Raw genomic sequence first — 16,110 nt, 5'->3', positions numbered from 1 at the left:
TCCAAACATTAGCACTGACCTTCAAAGCTAAATTGGCATACATTCCCTTTAAGAAGGTATCACTAACATTTTAAATTAGAACAGCTAAGAAGAAAAAGACAATTACATTCAGTCCTGTGCTTTCTTCTACTTTCATAGAGGACTGTGTTAGAAATTACCGGGAATTTGTCTGTCATCCTACTTTGTCTGTCATCCTCATTCATCCTACTTTGCTGCCTTTGTCAACATCCTGGTTCACCTATTACCACCTGAACTTCTGTAAGAGCTAAATGCTTTCCTAGTCTCATTTCAATTCACTATGCCCACCACCAGACTACCTTTTCCAAGGCCTTCTCTGTCCCCACATTCAAGCACCTCCAACAGTTCACACTGCCATCAAAATTAAGAACACATTTCTCAGCTTGGCTTTCAAGGTCCTCCATAATCTGCCCTAACATGCCTTCAGAGTTTTCTTTCTTATAATTCTCCAACAGGCAGCCTAAGCTCCAGAACATACCTCCAGCTTTTCTGTGTCTAGACCCTTGGTTAGCATTTCCCTCCGCTTGGGTGTACTTCCCCCTCCCTTCCGGTTGAAATCCTGTCTACCCTTTCAAGGCTTATCTCTATCACAAAAGAGTCTCTGATTTTCCTAACCCACACGTCTCCCTCCCTGCAATCTGACATCACTTTCTTTATAGCCCTCGTAGGGCACTTCACTCAGACTTGTCTATCAGTTATTTATCTTCTCCTCCTAGAGTGGAGGGTCCCAGGGCAGGGCCTAAATCAAATGTTGCTTTATTAACATTAAAAACCAAACTCTGTCAAAAGGGAAAAAAAAAAAAAAGACACATCTTACTTTGCAATCGGGGGGGGTGGGGGAGGAAAGCCTAATTATTAGTAGGGTAGAATACATTCTCCAACAGAAACTTTAAAAGAATTTATCCTTAAATCAACAACCTTACCGGAAGAGTGGCATCCATTCAAATCATTACGGGAGATATGTAACTGGGAGCAACATGTATTACTTTTTAAACATAGCAAACCTGTCCCTGACCTCCATCAGTACATCAAATGAATAAAAAAGTATGACTGTATTGTAACGATGCCTCATTTATCTAATAGCGCTAGGATGTGAAGGGTTCACATGAGAGAGTTTTCTGAAAAAGTGGCTTCCTACTGCAGAAACAGCTCAGACACGCCCATAGCCTGGACCAGCTGAGAAATCCTCGTGGGAAACTGACCTCCACTTCACCCAGGCCAGCAGAAGACACTTGGGCACAGTGGGGAGGTCATTTTGTGCCAGTTACCTGCACCTGGTAAACGGGTATGCAGCACGGAGAGAAAGCAAGGAAGGTATTAAAAACCCTATCAAATGGCAAAAGGAGCTTTTTGTGTCTGGCAGAATCCTCATTCCAAGTTACTGGTCTATCCACAGTGTATTTCCCTGAGAAACTTTGAAAAGTTGAGCATCTGTTCTTCTGTCTCAGAACAAGCTAAGTCATCCCCTCCTGGAAGATTCCATACCCTCTGCCACTGAAAAACATTCCACACTCTAATTATATCTGTTATGGATGGAATTGTGTACCCCCAAATTCATACACTGAAATCCTAACTCGCAGTACTTCAGAACATGACCTTATGTGGATACAGGGTCAATGCAGATGTAATTAGATGAGGTCATATTAGAGTAGGGCAGGCCCCTCCTCCAATATGACCCATGTCCTTATAAAAACAGCCAGTTTGGACCCAGACAATCACACAGGAAGAATGCCATATAAAGATGAAGTCAGGGATCGGAGTGATGCCACCACAAGCCAAGCAACTCCAAAGACTGCCAGCAAACCACCAGAAGAGAGGCGAGAGGCATGGGACAGCTTCCTCTTCAAGCCCAAAGAAGATATCCTGATCTTAAAGTTTAGCCTCCAGAACTGTGCGATAATAAATTTCTGTTGTTTACGCCACCCAGTTTGTTGAATTCTGTTTGGGCGTCCCCAGCAAACTAACAGTGCTACTGGTGTCTTTCCGTTTACTATACCACTGATCTACTGTGACAACCACCTCTTCAAGTAACCAAATTTCTTAAGAATGGTAAGTGTTGCACTAGTTCAACAAACACATACTGATGACCTCTATGTGCCAGGCACCAAGGACACAGCAGGGGACTGACATGGTCCCTGCCCTCATACAGGTGACAGTGTCATCAGGATAACTGACAACAAACCAAAATTATACAATGATAAAATTACAACTGCGATAACGGCAATAAATGACACACTTCCTTTCTTCTTTAAACTGAGGATAGTGGATATACTGAACCCCGTCTAGATGACTCAAGGACATTGCTGTGGAGACCCAGTGCACAGCTGCAAGCCCTTTATTGTTTTTGCTTCTCTCCCAGATACCAGGCTGTAGGACACCATGAGAACTACTTCCATCAACTATCATTCTTTCTCTGCTCACTCTCTCCCAATCTATCCATTTCTAGCCTGGGGCTTCTAATTTGCTGTGGGCTAGAAAAATCAGGTAACTCATACTGCTAACAAGCGTGGATTAAGTAATAAAAAGTGCTGCAAGTGAGAACTAAGGATTTGGCTTTAATGTGGGTTTTCTGATTTACTTTAGATTCTCAGAGACATTTTTTCCTACAGAATTCTGTTACACGGCACAAAGGTGGAACATTATTCCACATAAACTAGGTGTTACTGAATAATTTTATTACTTTGGTATTAAATTGCCTGGTAAACACTTGTTTTCTTTCAAAGGGAATACAGTACAGGGATGCTATGTGAACAGTGACTTAGGAAAGAAATACTGCCCTGATTCAGACCCAAATTCCGAATTAGAGAATTTATTGCCCAGTGTAAGGCATATTTTTGTTAGCTAATTGCAAATCATATCACCAAATAACAGGACCAAGGGGTTGTACAGCATTACAACTGGAAACCCTAGTCAAAACGTTTTGCAGTACATAATAAATACCACCTACCTCTTATGCATATCCAACAATCATCTTTTTTGTTGTGTTTTTTAAGTTCTTCTTCAGTTACTTCAATTAATCTTCCTTTTAATCCTGTTAGGTCCTTTCCACTTTTGGTCAGTCGAATCCAATCCATAAGACTTCTGCCCTGTTTCAGAGGGACCTCAAAAAGGAACAGGGAAGAATTCAGTGTGGTTTTTTCGAGTCAGCTGCTTTCCCTTCCCCTTCCTGCTGCTGGTCCTCAGGCCACTTCATTATTGATTCCCACTCCAAAAGATAAGAAAACTCAAATATAACAATTCTAAAAGTCTTCTTCAGCTTTAGGAGCTGGTATCAGAATTATAAATGGAATCCTATATAAAGTACCTAGGCCATGAGGTAGGGCTTAGAAATTCTGGCACCCAAATGCCCATCCAAATGGTATCATAGTACAAGGATAGTACTGAACCCAGAGTCAGAAAACAAATTTTGGTCCTGGCTCTACCACTAATATGTTCTAGTTGCTTACCAATTTGGACCAAAATTTCTTTGCCTTAAAAATCAAGGGATTTGATAGAAGAAAACAGAAACAACTGGCTGAAGCTGATTTTCCAGATTTTCAACATACACAGAATATTAGAAGTCACATGAGATGGTAATATGTTTTCTAAGAATCCACTGAGAAACAAAGGTTATCAAATAATGGAAAATAATAAAACTGTGGCTCCCCATATTCCTTATAATAATGTCTCTAAACTGTCACACTCTAGGGAAGGGGTTGGCAAACTGGCCTATGCCCGTTTCTGTATAGCCCTTGAGCTACGAGTAATTTCCACCCATGGTGGTGGTGCTGGTGGTGAAGAGACTGAATCCTTATGATGCCCTCAAAGCCTAAATTATTTATTACCTGGGCTTTGCACAAAACTTTGCTTTCTCCTCTGCCTAGAGGGTTTAATAACAGGATGTTTGGGATTTTGTGGGTTTTGGGTTTTTTTACAAAATACATTTTCAAAGCTTTTAGATAAGAGGTACAATTAGTGTTTTAACCAGTTGAGACACCCTAGTGGAAATTTTTCAAGACATCTAACCTGTATAACTAGTTTGTAACATAGTACCAGATAATTGTTTAACATAAAAGCAGTCATATTCAAGGAAGTTTATTGCTATTTGTGTCCCCCCAAAATAGACTGAAATCCTAATCCTCAATGTGATGGTACTAGGAAACAGGGCCTCTGGTAGGTGATAAAGTTGTTGGGATTAGTGCCCTTATAAAACAGGCATTAGAGAGTTCCCTCACCCCTTCCGCCAAGTAAGGACACTAAAAAGATGGCTACAAACCAGGAATTGGGGTCTCACAAAACACAGAATTGGCCAGTGCATTGACCTTGGACTTCGCAGTCGCCAGAAGTGTGAGAAATAAGTTTCTGTTGTTTATAAGCCACCTATGATATTCGGTTAGAGCGGCCCGAAAGTACTAAAACACACATCTCACTTTCCTGAATCGTATCTGTTTTAGATATTCAGTTGCCCCCAAAATAACCAAGTTAATAGGTCTGTGGTGCCTTTCCAACTTCACATTCCTTCTTACCAATCCACATCATCCCAATCTTACCATCGCTAAAACTCTCTAGGTCTCTTGGTCTTCATAAATGAAGTAAAGTGTGAGAATACATACGATCTTTCCCATCCCAAACCACTTCTGTCACCATTCTATCACCTCCAGGGTAGTTAAAAGTAATCTTTTGGAAATGCAAATCTAATCTAGGACCCTCCCTCCTTCAGTGGCTCCTCATAATCCTTATAATAATGTCTCTAAATGCCCTCGAGTGGTTTACTAGGCCCTTCATCATCTGGTCATAGTTTGCCTCACTAGCTCCACGTTTTAACTTTTGCCCCTTCCCATTCTATGCTTTTAGGTAAATGGAAACTGATTCCGCTCTCTCCCCCGCAGACATTACTTCCTCCAGAAGCCTTTTCTGACCCCCGACTCCTTCAAGGTCATAACAGACTGTTACAGTCCCTATGGTATTTATAACTGCCTCTTTACTAGTCTGTGAAGCCTGCTGGACTAAACTCTTTGACAACAGAGATGTTGGGGCCCAGGGCAGGCCATGCAAGAGGAACACTTTGACTGTCCTCTTTATCTCCCTGAAAGCAGGAAATAGATCTCCCATGTGAAAGGTGCCCTCCCTCTACTGGGAGGTAGAAACACATCCTTCTCACCAGAGATAGGAAATTCAGGGCCAAGAAGCCTGTAAACAAATCCTGTTATTTGTTTACTAATTTACCACCCAAGCCCAAACTTTGCTCAAATTCCTTACCAATTCAGTATCCAGACCTAAGTTTCTTTGTCCCATCAATTCCTCTCAAATGTACTGTCTGTCTAAAAAGTATAAAAGCTGCCAGCTTTGGCCACTCAGTGTAATAGGGAAGAATCTATTACAAGTTAATCACTAAAGGGATGTCGCCTATAAGTTTAAATTATACATAATGGCCCATCTCTGGGAATCCGGCTATCCGGGCAATGAGCATTAAGCTAAAATACCTTTGTTTAGCTCACAGGAAACATCCTGACCAGGCCCACCTGCAAATGACTGCAGAGACGAAGAAATTAACACATCCTCTCTGGAGGCTGATGGGAAACAGGGAATGTTTGACTTTACTCCCTCCCCTTCTAGTATAAAAGAAGCCTGAATTCTAACTCAGGCAAGATAGTTCTTTGGGGGATGAGCCCACCAGCTTCTCCGTTTGCCGGCTTTTCAAATAAAGTCATGATTCCTTGCCCCAGCAATCTGTCTCCCCCTTATTGGCCTGTCGTGCTGCGAGCAGTACGAGCTCAGACTCATAACATTAGATCCCATTTCTACAAGACTTCTGTGCCTGCCAATTAAGTTTGTTTCTTTCTCTCCTGCTAATCTGTCTTGTGTCAATTTTGTAGAAATTTCCCCCTCCCCAACAGAGATCACATCTCCAGCATATGGTAGGGTCTCAATAAATATGGTACTGAGACCCAAATATGGTAGGGTCTCCATGTCTCTGCTTCTTATTTGTAGAAAAAGCTTCAGTCTCCTAGGCCTTCCCAGAGTTCCAAAGAGCAGAATCAAACAGCTAATGACTACAGAAGTGAGAAAATGCAGAAACCAAGGAAAAGTAGTCAAGCAAGAAAACTACTAAGAGCTTGAACAATAGTCACAGGACTCCTAGTCCCTCCTGAAGAGATACACACAACAACATGATGCATATCCTTGAGTTCTTTTACAGCAACCAGGACCCCAAGGGATAGAAACTGCTGACCACAAACACAAAAGCCCCAGCCTGGCTGGAACAAGAAGGTTGTGGATTGAGATTTCTAAAATATCACCATGTTACCTCACCACCAACCAAACAGAAGAATGTCCGCAAGCTAATCATGCTCCCTGGACCCTCACCCCAAAGGTTGCCTTTGATAACGCTTGCCTGAAAGCCATCGGGGAATCTGGATGTTCTGAGCACTAGCTGCCCGTTCTCCTTGCTTGGCGCCCTGCAAATAAACGCTGCACTTTCCTCCACCACAACCCAGTATCAGGAGATGGCCTTCGCTGCGCGTCGGGAAAACAAACTCAAGTTCAGTTCGGCAACAATTTCACAAAGGGGGAACAAATCGTCTGAGTTTTCTCTTGAATTGCAGAATAATCGCATTTTATTCTCTTTCTGGACCCAAAGACTCACCTTTCCCATCACCACCTGGGGAAACGTTTGTCTTTGCCTCTAAGTTTTCTCCTTTAAATGATACTGAGAACATGGCTGGTAGTTTTAATGGAGAAGGGCAGCAACTCTCATATTCTAATCCAGAGATGCTTTCTTTGAAAAGGCTCTCCTATTCAGCCAAGCACTTAGCTTAAGGAGAGAAGCAGGTCAAACACCAAGGAGACGAGGACACACGACTGGATGGCTGCATAATATATGCAGCAATAAGTGAAAAGTCAGAGTCACATCACATCAAGCCTACTGGGTCCAAGGCAGCATTTCTTAACCAGTTTTCTTTTCTGTGAAATGGAGATAACGAAAGCGCCCACTTTCATAGGATCATTAGAAAGATTAAACAAGTTAATACATGTAAAGCACTGAGGTCTTCAGTAAGCACTAAATAAATCTCAGTTTTATTATTATTACAGTTGGGGTGATAGACTTCTGAAAATCTAATGAAAGCTACAGATCCCTGAACCCATAATTGTGATCTAGAGTCAAACTCCAGGTCCATGTGGAGAACATAGAGAAAGTTGGTGAAGTTCCCAAATGATGTCAATGCTAAGGCTCAAGAGTCCAGAAATGAAAAAGGAGTGGCCCGAGTAGGTGGAAGTCTTGCAAACAAAACATGAAGATGTGGTTATTGAATGAGGAACTAACAATCAACAGAAGCAAGCAGCATTCATGTTGCAATGAACACAGGAGACAATTCTATTAAATTCTGCAAATATGAAACACATTTGTGTTCCACCTGTTGGTAACAGAAGCTACGTGCAACAAAAAGTTAAAGAGTATTATATTAGCTTCAGAGTCAGCAAATGACATCAGTAGAAAAGGCAGTGATAAAACAATCAGGTACCAGAGGAAGACAGAAAGGCAGTGTGACTTGGAGAAGCGTCCGTAAACCTAACTGGAGGTTTGCAGACACCTGTTCTCGCTTCTCCAATCTTCCCTAGCTCCCGGAGTCCCCACCCTTGGCGGGATGATCACTGGTCTCTGTCTCTAGTGCTCAGCCTTTCCTCTCTTCTAGGGAACTCACATCGCTCACAACCCCTTCGGAAAGTGAACAAAAGCACGGGGAGGAGGTTATGTTTAAGGAAGGAAGCTAATACTGAATCCCTACAATATAGGACGCACAGAGCCTGGCCCTATCATACATCTGAATTTAATTAATGGGGAAAGAGTTGGAAGAAGGGAACTGACAGAACGGGATAAAGGGATGGGAAAGAAAAGGGGCCAGTACGTAAGAGGGAGGGAGGTTAGTAGAGTTCGAGGACTGGAAACAGCATGGGATCTGAAAGAGATCGCCAGCAAGGGCGGGAGGGAACGAAAGCTAGAGGTGGGGACAGGAGGTGGGAGAGGGTACTGAAGGAGAGAACGGACTGTGCCGGAGCATGAAACGCTGGCGAGAAGGGAGGGCTGCGGCACGAGACCGCCGGAGTCACCCGCTTACCTTGCTACGCCCCCCGGAGGAGACGCGCTGCTGCGAGCTGGGGCCCGGGAAAGACTGGGAAGGGACGTTCAGCATCCTGGACTCTTAGCCCGGGCCCTGCCCGGGGTACGCCGCCCGACGGAACAGCTCGGCGCGACCCCTCCAGATAACACCTCCGGCTCCGGCTCCGAGGCCGGGCAGAGGCCAAGCCCCCGACCCACTTCCGGGGTCGCCCGGGGTGAGGCGCGCCATGACGCAGAACGTCGAGGACGCGAGGGGCGGAGCCAACGAGACCAACGGAGAGCCGGCGGGGGTGGAATCAGGGCAAAGTACGCATGCTCCGTTCGTCCCGCACCCTGAATTTCAGCACCGCAAAGAGGTGACAGCTGTTCCGTGGAAAGATTAAACGGTGAAGCTGTTCCTAAGCCTTGGTGCTGACTGAATCTGAGAATAAATTCTTGGAGACGCCTGTTAACCCAGAACACAAGTGTCTGCCCATTGTTGAAGCACTACCATCACACTGCTTGAAATATGGAATAAGGCATTTTGATTTCTCAGAAACTCTCTCTTCTAAGGCACCACGCTGTACAGGAAAGAGAACCTTTAAGAGTTAAGATGTCAAATGCAAACAGTCACTCCTGCTAGGTGAAGAGAACACTTCACCTTTAAGAACTCTCGCTAATGATTAACGAATGAGTCGCAGAGGTTAGTAAAGTCTCTTTCTGCTCCATTCACCCACTCACAAGTTCTTCCTCCTCATCGAACTTCCTCTCTTCCCTGAAAGATAAAGGGGACTGAGAACTGATGCAGCCTATGTCCAAATGTAGCGCTGAACAGCTAGCCACGTTCAAGAGTCAGATAGGTTTCGTTTGGATGCCACCCCTGCAGCTACTAAATGAGCATCCTTCTGCAGGTTACTTTAGTATCTCAATGCCTCATTTCCCATCTGCATAATGGATTTAGGTTTTAGTAAGAATTAAGTGAGACGTCAAGTGCAAATTACCTAGCACAGTGCCTGGCTAATAGTAGGCACTCAATAAATGTGTCTGTGGCTTTTCATACTATTCCACCATATTAATGACAGCAGCACAAATACTGTGCAGGTAAACACCAGTCCCTAATACTCAAGGTCCAGATTGGTGACCTGGTGGTTTTTTTGCATATCTCTTGGGGAACACACATATCCTGAGAGCAGAACCCAGTAAAAGAAGAAGTTTTCAGGAAAAGAAATATAGTTCTAAGTAACTCTCCATCTTCCTGCCATTACTAACTTTTCCTGACTCTGAAACATGGTTTGAACTTGCTCTATTTCAATTCCTTTGTCCTTAAAGTGCCTGGAAATCAATGCTTATATTTCAATTGCTTGCCACTGCAAAGATTGTATTTGAGCTAAAAGAACTTCATGATCATAGTTTACTATGTTACCTCTCCCATGCAAAGTGCTCCTGTTTTCTCTTTCATTAAAAGATGATGTATTCTTCTATAAGTCTATGTTTAACAAAAAAAAAAGCTAATCTCTAAGAATTTCTTATTTCACTTCCTATGTGAAAATCGTTACATGAGTATCAGGAGCAGGGAACCACAGCAGCGATGGAAGGTGATGCAGTTGGAGAATGTCTCCTATCTGCCAAATTTCCTAGCTCCCTCGTGGACAGAAATGGAAAAAAAAATACTATCAAATTCTGGCCTTTTGTCTCCCCTTTTTTAGACTCCATGTAAGTCACATCCATTTAAATGTTTTGTTTTAATTCTGGGGATCCCTCAATGTAGTGCCATAAGTACTAAACACCCATGCTATTTTACTACTGGATTTGAGGACAGCAGAAGGGTATTAAAGTAAGAATTACTTGACTCATCATTCATTAAAATCCCTACAATTTAATAGCCCTAACACTGATTCCCAATCTCAATTATAGACAATGATTTACAACATTTTCACCATCTACTAGCTAATACATAATAATAATGTGTGATTGGAAACATAAGAGGATTGTCCTCATTATCTAGTAAGATAATATTCATCTGTAACTACAACATCCAATGGGGCTCGGTAGGAAATACCAGATGTCACAAGATTCAGTCTTGAAAATTAAATATTGTCTTTCTTTGAAAAGTTTTATTTTCAAAGTTATAACTGAAGATAAATTTGTAATTTGATGAAGAGAACCAAATTATCTTTTATAAGCCCCAAATGTTTATAATACAATCAAGGTTCCATTATAAATAAAACCTATTTTTAAATTCCAACACTGAATTATAGTGTAGGGATAAAAAAGGCCAAACTACCATAGTAATTACTAAATAGTTCATTTTATTAATAATTTATATACAAATAAGTTAATTTAAAAGGATTATGATACATTTGTACACTAATCTAATTTGTACCTACAAGCTTTGAATGTCATCAAAAGTAATCAGATTAATTTTCACAGATCAGCTCCTCAATTTCTTCTTCGCTATCAGAATCTTCATAAAATGAAATTGTGGCTTGAATTGGAAATTTTTTCAGAAGGACTTCTGCTTCTTGATATAAGTAATCGTAACACTTTGATTTTGGCCAAAATAGTCTGAAAGAAGCAGACAACATAATATGCTTTATTTTTTTCACATTCAGAATCCTTCTACTCATGAAACGTTCAAATTTCAAAATCTCCATATATTTAACAACTGATTTACGCATTTAGATAGTTTAAAATGCTACTATCACAGCTTTCATGGAGTCTACTTGACAAAGTATCAATAACTGGTTAATTACTTTAAATCTTTATCCAAGCTATAAATTGGACCAAACAAATTGACACTAAACCCTTCGTGAGCATAAGATCAATATTTAACTTACTTCAGGCATTATGGATATATTTATTCTTACAAAATACAGAAGAAGGTTTGTCTTCCAAATTCCTTTGGGAAAAAAAATGAATTCTACCATGACATTAAAAATTGTGATGATAGCCAACTTTATAAAGACATCAAAGTATTACGCATCTTACACATAGGCATAAATTACCTAGTATTTTGCTTGAAACTCAGACTTAGCTCTTAGTTACAGATGGAACCAAATCAAGTTTAGAAAAGTACAAAAAGCAACCTTTTCAAAAGGCTACCTCTGACCCCAACCTCGAGCCCATCTCTCTCCCCTTTCCCCACCCAACTAAATTTTGGAACACCATATTAAGATGTTGAGAATTAGACTGGTTTTATACAAATAATTTGTATGTAAACGTGATTACCTCAAAACTTCAAATTTCCAACAAATATTAATCTTGCCATCTGATCTTCTATTATTTTTCATCCAAGTAAAATAAAAGGACAAGGCTGAATCACCAGCTACAGTACACAGTATTTTAGTATACAATAAATAGCCCCACATACCCATACAATAGACTGATTCTAACAAAGAGAAATTTACATATGTTCACTATACTCTATTTTAAAAGGCAAAAAAGTAGGCCGTGTAGTTTATAAACATTTCTAGCCAAATAGTTTTTTTTTAAGCTTATCAACTGGGTGCCTAAATAAACAACCATCAGTAATTCAGTCATTCAATAAATATTTTAGTGATCTCTTGCGTCAAACATAATTCAAAGATGAATAAATCATGGTCCCTACCTTCATGAAGTTGACAACTGAGTAAAAAGAATCAGAAACACACATTACTACTCAAGATAGAACTTAATAAAAATACAATAAACTTAAGAGAAATACAAAGAAACTGCTACGGTAGTTCAAAAATGGAAGTGCTTATATAGGAAGCAGTTGATTTTCTAATGTGTAAAACTGCCAAACCCAAAGAACGTTGTTTAATTGTTATCACACTCTCTCTCCCCCGGAATCTCTCACTGGCCATTTTTCTTCCAGGGACTTCATACTTTACTGAATTCTCCCCTGTTCTGAGTGATTCTTCCCAGTCACCTTTGTGGACCTCTCTTTCTCTGTAGACAGGTTAGATGCTGGCCTTCCCCCACCATTTTATCAAGAGTGATCATTTCTCCTCTCTCACTCCTCCAGATGACCTGACCCACTGCCATGATTTCCCCAATTTACCAAAGGTTCCCAAGTCTGTCTGTATTTCCACTTAAGAACTTGACTTTGGACCACGAACCTGTATATGCTGCTCTCTACTGGAATATCTATTTGGAGGCACCATAGGCACATTAAATATGACAAATGGAAAATTCGACTCAGTATCTTGATCTACAGTTCCACCAATTTGCACGTCATTCTGTCTTTTTACTTCTACTTTACCTACCATATCCAATACATCATAAGCCTAATCTACTGTGTCACCTAAGTATTCTCCAGATTCACCCAGTCCCATCCTCGCTTCCAATGCCTGAACTGCAATAACTTCCAATTTCACTTTTGGTGTTCTAACTAAAGCTATATACCATTTCCTTAGTGATTTTTCTGAAACATAAATCTAATCACATTACTCTTTTGGTTAAAATCCTTTGAGTAATCCCCAATACCATCTACAGAATAAAGTCCATGAGTTCCCAATGCCACATACAGGATCAGGACAAAACTCTTGTACCAAGGTGTACAAGACCTGGGCTCTGGCTTCCCTGGTGAAATGACCACAGCTTCACACACCCAAATGCCAGTTCCTTGATGCTCCCAGAAGGAACCATGCTGTTCTCTTTTTCTGTGCTATTTCTTCTGCTCCCACGTTCCCGACCTACCATCCATCTGGTTAACTTCAAGACTCAGCCAGGTAATCACACCTATGATACACACTTCCCTGACCCTTCTCCACCCCCTCTGACAGAGTTAGTTATAAAATTGACCAAGCTAAACTATTAAAACACTTCCAAAGGGCTGTGATTATTTTTTTCTCTGTCCTTCACAAGCTCTAGCAAAGGGTAGGAAATTAATCAACATGTATCGACTACTGTGTGCTATTATAAACATATACACACTCTACAAACATTATATAGCTCTTCATCTAACAGCTCTCTAAGGCAGGCAAACTGCAGAATTAACTTTCCACCTGATTAAAAGCTACAAAGAATCTTACAGGAAGGCTGACTTCCCAGTAGCTAGGAACAGTAAACTAGCTCCTAATTGTTAGGTCAAATTAACTGTTGGTCCCTTTTGTGATCCTTAGTAGTCTTTAGGATTTTCATCATATTTCCTTTTTCTCTTACACGTCAAGCTCGATTTGTTCAGTTTGCTGTGAACCATGATTGTGAATACCATTCTTCCTTCTGGTTTGCAAGAGAAAAAGAATATACACACTCTGCCTGGTGTGAAGTCGATTTCACTTGAACCCTTTGGCATTAAAAAGAAATTGTTTTGCAGGCACAAGATGTCACCTTTCTACTTTTACTAACACCGCCCGCTTTCACTCTTCATAATATATTTTTTAAGTGTTTACTAAGTGTGCACTGATTAACAGTTCTTTTAGGGGAGAGCGTGAGCTCCTACATTTTCCAGTTCGATGAGTAAAGGACCTCTGGGACGAGGAAGATTAAAGAAACGTTAAAGATAGGTTTTCCAAAAGAGAAAAACTTCAGGACCAGCTGCTGAGCAGGGCCGGACGAGGCCCCCGGCTCTTCCCTGTGGCTGCAGACAGACCTTCGATGAGGCCTGTCACTCACCTGACTGGGTGTCTGTATCGGGAAAGCTTTTCTGAGGCGTCCGTTATTCCGGGGCCATCTGGCATCTGGGGGTGTAAGGAAATGGATCGAAGTTAGCACTCACCTTCTAAAAAAACTGCAAACCCTGGCGACCAGGCTTTCCTCTCTTCTGCGGGGAATGTGACCGCGGGGCTCTCAGTAGCCTCGCTCCCGGCCCGATCTGTTCGCGCCAGTAGCTGTGGAGGACGCACTCGTCGCTTCAGCACCGACAGGGCCACCGGTATGGCCACCAGCAGGCGCGATCTTAAGCGAGGGGAAGGCCAGGCGCGCGTCTCCCTGGGGCCCGGCGTAGCCGGCGTTGATCGATCAACAGCGCCCCCGGGAGGCGCGGCTCACTCACCGCCTCCGCGGCGTGGTGCGGCGCCTCTTCCTCCTCGCCACTGTCTTCCACCCACGGTCTCCAGAAGCCTGCGGATCTGCGAGGTGGGCAGCGGAAGGCGCGCAGAGGAGCAGTGAGCCCCGACCCGGGAGAACCGACCGCATCTGAGCGAGAGCCTAGAGGGTGCGGGGGTGAGAGAGCAGAGGGGTGGAGCTGGGGAGGCGCAGGCGGGAGGGATGGAGCGGGGGAGGCGCAGGGCGGGACAGAGACGCGGTACCCGGAGTCCGCGCCCCCGCGCCGCGTGTGGCGTTCGGTAGCGGCTGGCAGCTGGAGGCGGCAGCGCGCGCGCTGGCCGCCTGGGGTCTCCGTGGCCTCCGCGATCTCCATGGGCAGGCTGGCCCCTGGCACCCACCCGGCCCGAGCCCGAAGCCTTATATAGCCCCCGCAGCCCGCTACATCTTTACACGTCCTCTCCCTCTCCTCCCCTCTCTCCGCGTAAACAAAAAGGCTGCGCGTGAAGGCGCAGCGGCCCGAACCCCGGGGGCGAACGCGTGCAACTCCCAAATGGCCCGGGGAGCGGGTTTGTCAAGCGAGTGTTAATCGCTCTTCCACACTTGTCTGCGGGGGGTGGAAAACAACATTCGCCCGAGCGACCAGTTTCCTAGTGAAGAGGCTAGGACGGGTTAAACTTAAGCGATTCTACACGTTTTGTGTATTACTGCAAAAAAAGGCCGAGTGGCGGGTCATTACTGCTCGACAGTCTCACGGCTTTTCGCCTTCAGCAAATGCCACTGGTTCTGCACTCCTTACGAAAGGAATATCGGTTTGGGGAGGATTTATTTGTTTTTTAATGTATTGACAGACTAGGTTCCTCCATCTGCCTATTATTATTTGAAGATTAAAGATTCACAAGAGTTTAATTGTAAAAGACAATGTTCCAACCTAGAGGACCAGAGCCTGGAGTCATAGGATTTGGGCATAGAGTTCTACTCTGTCTTCTCGTCTTTGCCATTTTCCCCAACATCTTATCAGTGTCCTCCAAAGATAAGTCTTGAGTGTCATCTATACAATTCTGTCACTCTTGGCATTTTGTCACTCAGTGATAATTAGCAAGTTCTTTTGTGGGTGTTGGGTATGTGTGGAATAATAATGAAATCCTGGAAAGTTATGATGTGGCATAACTTAGTCAACCTCTCTGTGCCTGTTTCTCTTATTTAAGTTACCCCTTACTTATCACAGAGGTCCATGAATCTTGGTTAAAAAAAAAAAAAAAAGTTATGCTTCCAAGAAAAGATGATATATAAATGTCATGATTTTTGTCCAAAATGTTTTAAATAATAGAGCTGAACTTCCTCTTGAAAGTTGTAGAGAAGAACCCCAAATGTAGGCTATAATGTCTCTGCTATCCATTCAATTACTGTGTAGGAAAGAAATCCATCTAATTAATACCCAAGGGCCTATAATGATCTACCTGTCAGGAAGGTGAGAAAGGGTTTGCTTCAGATAGTGAAATCAGTGAGGATAGGTATCTAATGCATGCCTCAGTGCCCTAGAAGTATTGTTAGGCTAAATAAAATAAAACTTATAGAATGTTTGCTACAGTGCCTGACACATAGTAAACTCTCAATAAATTTTGTTATATAAAAAAATTTAAACACTTAACAGATGCTAAGCTATCTGATGAAATGGTTTATCGTATCCATTTTGTAAACATCTTTTAGGGTATCTGTAATGTGCTAAGTTCTGCACTTTCCAGGTATAATTGTGAATAAGATATCCCCCTATTCTCAAGAGGATCGCAGTCATTGCCATCTATGGCCATCACAGTGGCCACATGAGCAAAGATTTTTTTTAATTGCCACGTCCAATAACAAAATCACATTTTAAGCAAAGAAGTAGTACAAGGGAGGGAAGTGATAAGTCTGTTTGTTGCAACCAGGAAAGCCTTCTTAAAGCGAAAGAAACCAAAATTGGGATTTCTAGAAGAATCAGTCAAGAAATAGTGGAGTCTGTGTGTGTGTGTGTGTGGTGCAGGAGTGGGAGAAGGGGCAGTGCTTCT

The 16,110-nt window shown here is 42.5% G+C and overlaps 2 protein-coding genes across 5 annotated transcripts in view; both read right to left on the bottom strand.

The window, feature by feature from the left end:
• Positions 1 to 8,321, bottom strand: part of CYB5R4 (cytochrome b5 reductase 4) — an 84,229-nt gene extending 75,908 nt beyond the window's left edge. For 2 of the 4 annotated variants that reach the window (XM_089906134.1, XM_089906133.1), the window contains exons 1-2: positions 8,115 to 8,321; positions 2,966 to 3,119 (exon numbers count right to left, since the gene is read on the bottom strand). In XM_089906134.1, the coding sequence (XP_089762260.1) occupies positions 2,966 to 3,119; positions 8,115 to 8,189 (229 nt within the window). In that variant the 5' untranslated portion in view covers positions 8,190 to 8,321. Of the gene's footprint in view, positions 1 to 2,965; positions 3,120 to 8,114 lie in introns of those variants that run through there. The other 2 variants (XM_022590287.3, XM_022590288.2) reach the window with 2 other exon arrangements.
• A 1,953-nt stretch (positions 8,322 to 10,274) lies between these two features.
• On the bottom strand, positions 10,275 to 15,459 carry RIPPLY2 (ripply transcriptional repressor 2). The gene is made up of 3 exons (XM_022590488.3): positions 14,073 to 15,459; positions 13,694 to 13,758; positions 10,275 to 10,660 (listed from the first exon to the last, which is right to left on the bottom strand). Exons 1-3 carry the CDS (start codon positions 14,436 to 14,438, stop codon positions 10,513 to 10,515), a joined length of 579 nt encoding a protein of 192 aa, XP_022446196.1. The 5' UTR covers positions 14,439 to 15,459; the 3' UTR covers positions 10,275 to 10,512.
• Between the last annotated feature and the right edge of the window lie 651 nt (positions 15,460 to 16,110).

This window comes from Delphinapterus leucas, unplaced genomic scaffold, assembly GCF_059928025.1.
Source record: "Delphinapterus leucas isolate spDelLeu-1000000601 "Yukka" unplaced genomic scaffold, BTC_Dleu_Yukka2 spDelLeu_asBTCV2_sq72, whole genome shotgun sequence".
Lineage (NCBI taxonomy): Eukaryota > Metazoa > Chordata > Mammalia > Artiodactyla > Monodontidae > Delphinapterus > Delphinapterus leucas.
This window is presented reverse-complemented; position numbering and strand designations above follow the sequence as displayed.

Excerpts from the sequence above, each read along its gene's own strand:
- RIPPLY2 (XM_022590488.3), bottom strand. The coding sequence starts at position 14,438 with ATGGAGATCGCGGAGGCCACGGAGACCCCAGGCGGCCAGCGCGCGCGC. Across the intron at positions 13,759-14,072 it reads CGCACCACGCCGCGGAGGCG|ATGCCAGATGGCCCCGGAAT; the intron begins GTGAGTGAGCCG and ends TTACACCCCCAG. Across the intron at positions 10,661-13,693 it reads CGATACAGACACCCAGTCAG|ACTATTTTGGCCAAAATCAA; the intron begins GTGAGTGACAGG and ends TGCTTCTTTCAG.